This window comes from Trypanosoma rangeli, assembly GCF_003719475.1.
Source record: "Trypanosoma rangeli strain AM80 chromosome Unknown Tra_15.4_contig_00209, whole genome shotgun sequence".
NCBI lineage: Eukaryota > Euglenozoa > Kinetoplastea > Trypanosomatida > Trypanosomatidae > Trypanosoma > Trypanosoma rangeli.
In genome coordinates, this window is record NW_021705954.1 from 31,953 (window position 1) to 34,833 (window position 2,881).

The window sequence follows — 2,881 nt, forward strand, 5'->3', positions numbered from 1 at the left end:
GCGACAGTTGCGCAGAGAGGCACCTGCAAACATAGAGAAGGTCTGGAAAAGCTCCTCGTCACGTTTGCCGAAGGTGCGTGGCAGCCTCAGGCCGCCCTCGGTCACCATGTCCAGCTTGTTGATCAGCTGGGCGACGGCCACAATCGAACCCTCATACATCACAGGCATACAGAGAATCGTCTTGGTGCGGTATCCAGTCGCCTTATCCACCTCGCGGTTAAATCGATCGTCGGCATACGCGTCAGAAATGTTAACGATTTCACCTGTCTGGGATACAAATCCCGCAATACCCGCATCAATCGGGATGATGACAATATTGCCATCTTCAAAGTGGGCCTCTAGTGTCTCTTCCTTGACAAGAAAGATACTGCAGCGATCGCTTTCAGTCAGTGCCTTGGCGGTGTTCATGATCGAGTTTGCAAGCACGGCCTCGTCTAGATTGTCACGAGCGAGCTGCGTTGCCATTGTCAGCATGGCCTCTGCCTTTTCTTTGTTCCAGCTCAGTCGTTCCGACTCGATGGCGTTATGAAGAACAGTTGCCGTTACACGCAGAACACTATCAATTAGTGTGTGACTGTGGTAGTCCATCCTACCGGAAGGGCTTTCGACACAGCCGAGAACTCTGCCATTGTGCGACAGTGGTATGTAGAGCGTGCCGGCGATGCTGAAGGCTTCCATCGAGGTTAGGGTTTTACCCAACGGTGTGCTTTCATCTGCTGGCGCTGCCACTCCATTCACAGGGTCGAGAAGCAGCTCGTCACCGGGGTCCAGGTAGTAGGTGCGGGTATGGCTGGCCCGCAGCACTGCGGATAGCTGTTCGTTGAGCATCATCAGAACTTCCTTAATGGGACGGGACAAGTCAATGCATTTCTCCATTAGCCTGGTAACGCATTCAATGGGAGACTGATCCGCCACTCCAATCGTAGGAACAACCGGAGCCAAGTTCACCCCGTCGTGCTGCTTGACGTATACAGCAGTAGTGTCCTTCATTGTGCCGTGCGCAATTTCATGAAATCGTCCAGAAAGCGCATGGAACGCATTTTTTTCTGCTTCGTCAAGATACAAGTTGCATCGCTTGTAGCGGGAAAGAATTACCTCACAGAGGGTTAATGCCTCAAGCAGGTGACGACCGCCCGTCCCCACCATCACGCAAGTAGGACAGTGTATGAAGTAAAAAAAACAAAAAAAAACAATTCCTCTTTTTACGGGAAGAAAGAAACGAAAAGAGAGTGAACTACGCACAGAAAAGCATACACAAGAACATCTGTGCGGCACCACCAATGCCGCCATCGTTCTTTCCACAGCGGTGGCAGCGGCAGGACCCCCCACATTGCCTTCTATCTGTCCATGCATTAGTTTCCCTACTTACTTTCATCGCCTTCACAATCCGTGACATGCGGGAGTGAATGCGAGACGAAAAAAAAACAAAAAAAAACAAATGAAACGCACACGTTTTGGGCGCATTATGGGTGCCAATTTACTTCATTCGTCGCTTGTACTCGCCTCTGTTCTCTCTCCGTTTCATTGGTGTATGGCTCCTGCCAGCTGTTCCCCACACAATAAAACATACATAGCAGCCATGTGTACGTAAAAAACAACAAAAAACAACAACGCCGACAAAGTGAGAGACAGGCGCACACGCGCATGCAGACGTGCACGTGGAACTGGGCTAAGCTCGAAGCACACATTTCAGCTTCCCTCCTCCAGAGAAAAACTGCCGTGGCTGGGGGGGGGGGGGTGCCCCACAGCTCTCACAGAACAAAAAAAAATCCCTCCCCACCACCTTCTTTTCTCTCGTACAAACCGCATGCACCGACGACGCAACAATCCATGTAGAAACAGCCCATAAGGAAAAGGGAGAGGAGAACAAGCCGACGGGAAAAAAAAGCGCATACATCGTCTTCCTCCCCAACTGCAATCAACAAAAAAAAAAGTGAGTAAAAAGACGCAATACGAGAATGACATAAGTGGCCCAAAAGCCCGCATGCCTCGACAGAAAAATGCCCAAAAAGCAAAAACAAAAAACATACAAAAAGGACAAGTAGAAAAAAAAAACAAAGACCGCATCAGGCATACATTATCAGCGACAAAATATATACATAACCCTTGCAGCACATCTCAGAAAGGTGCGGAGAGGCAATCACAACCTCACACAGTCATACGAAGAAATGCAAGAACCCGTTCAAGCCATTCAAAGGGCGATACAAAAGCTTAAAGCCACCAAGGCTAACGGCCCTGCAAGCTCATGGTGGATAACTGAAATACACGCAGATAAACCCCAAAACATTCTTCTCCGTTAATACAATAATAATAACCACCCACATTTGCAAACTTTACCAGCACCTCTTTTATGGACTTCCTTGCACCTCTTCCCCATTACTACTTTACTTCAAGTGTCAGTTCCCACTGTGCACGGTTACTGTTTATACGGTCGACAGTCCATTGCATGCCAGTGAGGCAGGCATCCACAACCTTCTTGAAAAACGGCTTGGCAACAAAGTCAATGAAGCCAATCTGGCCCTTGGCCAACTCCGTGTTCTTGGAACGATCAAACATGGGCAGCACCTCCACACCCTTCTCCTTCTCCATGTCACCCTGACGGTAGAACTCCTCTGTCACCGACATAGCCCACAAGCGAGAAATGTCAAACGGCTTCGTTACATTCGAAATATCACCCGCCTTCACTATTACGTCCATGATCATCTGCCTGGCGGTGGTATCTTCAATTGAATACGGTTTTTCCATAGATACAAGAAACAAATTTAACAGCTCATTATGCTTGGCCATATCCGTGGCAAGCACGCAGTCAATCATAGCACGATACGCCAGGGTGCGATCGGCACCATCAAGGCCCTCAAATACATCGGAGTCCGGATCGGAG

General features: G+C 49.0%; 2 protein-coding genes across 2 annotated transcripts in view, besides 2 other annotated features; both read right to left on the reverse strand.

Moving 5' to 3' along the window:
• Positions 1–1,146, reverse strand: part of TraAM80_06032 (cAMP specific phosphodiesterase) — a gene marked incomplete at both ends in the record, with an annotated part of 1,179 nt that extends 33 nt beyond the window's left edge. The window contains one exon of the mRNA XM_029382889.1: positions 1–1,146. This exon is cut by the window's left edge and continues 33 nt beyond it. Coding sequence (XP_029237267.1) covers positions 1–1,146 — 1,146 coding nt within the window.
• Positions 1,147–1,416: 270 nt separating this feature from the next.
• Positions 1,417–1,439: a microsatellite.
• Positions 1,440–2,005: 566 nt separating this feature from the next.
• Positions 2,006–2,059: a sequence feature (A-rich).
• Positions 2,060–2,379: 320 nt separating this feature from the next.
• On the reverse strand, positions 2,380–2,881 carry TraAM80_06033 (cAMP specific phosphodiesterase; the record flags this gene model as incomplete). The annotated part of the gene is made up of 1 exon (XM_029382890.1): positions 2,380–2,881. A coding segment is annotated over one exon (502 nt), but the record flags the coding sequence as incomplete, so codon positions are not given.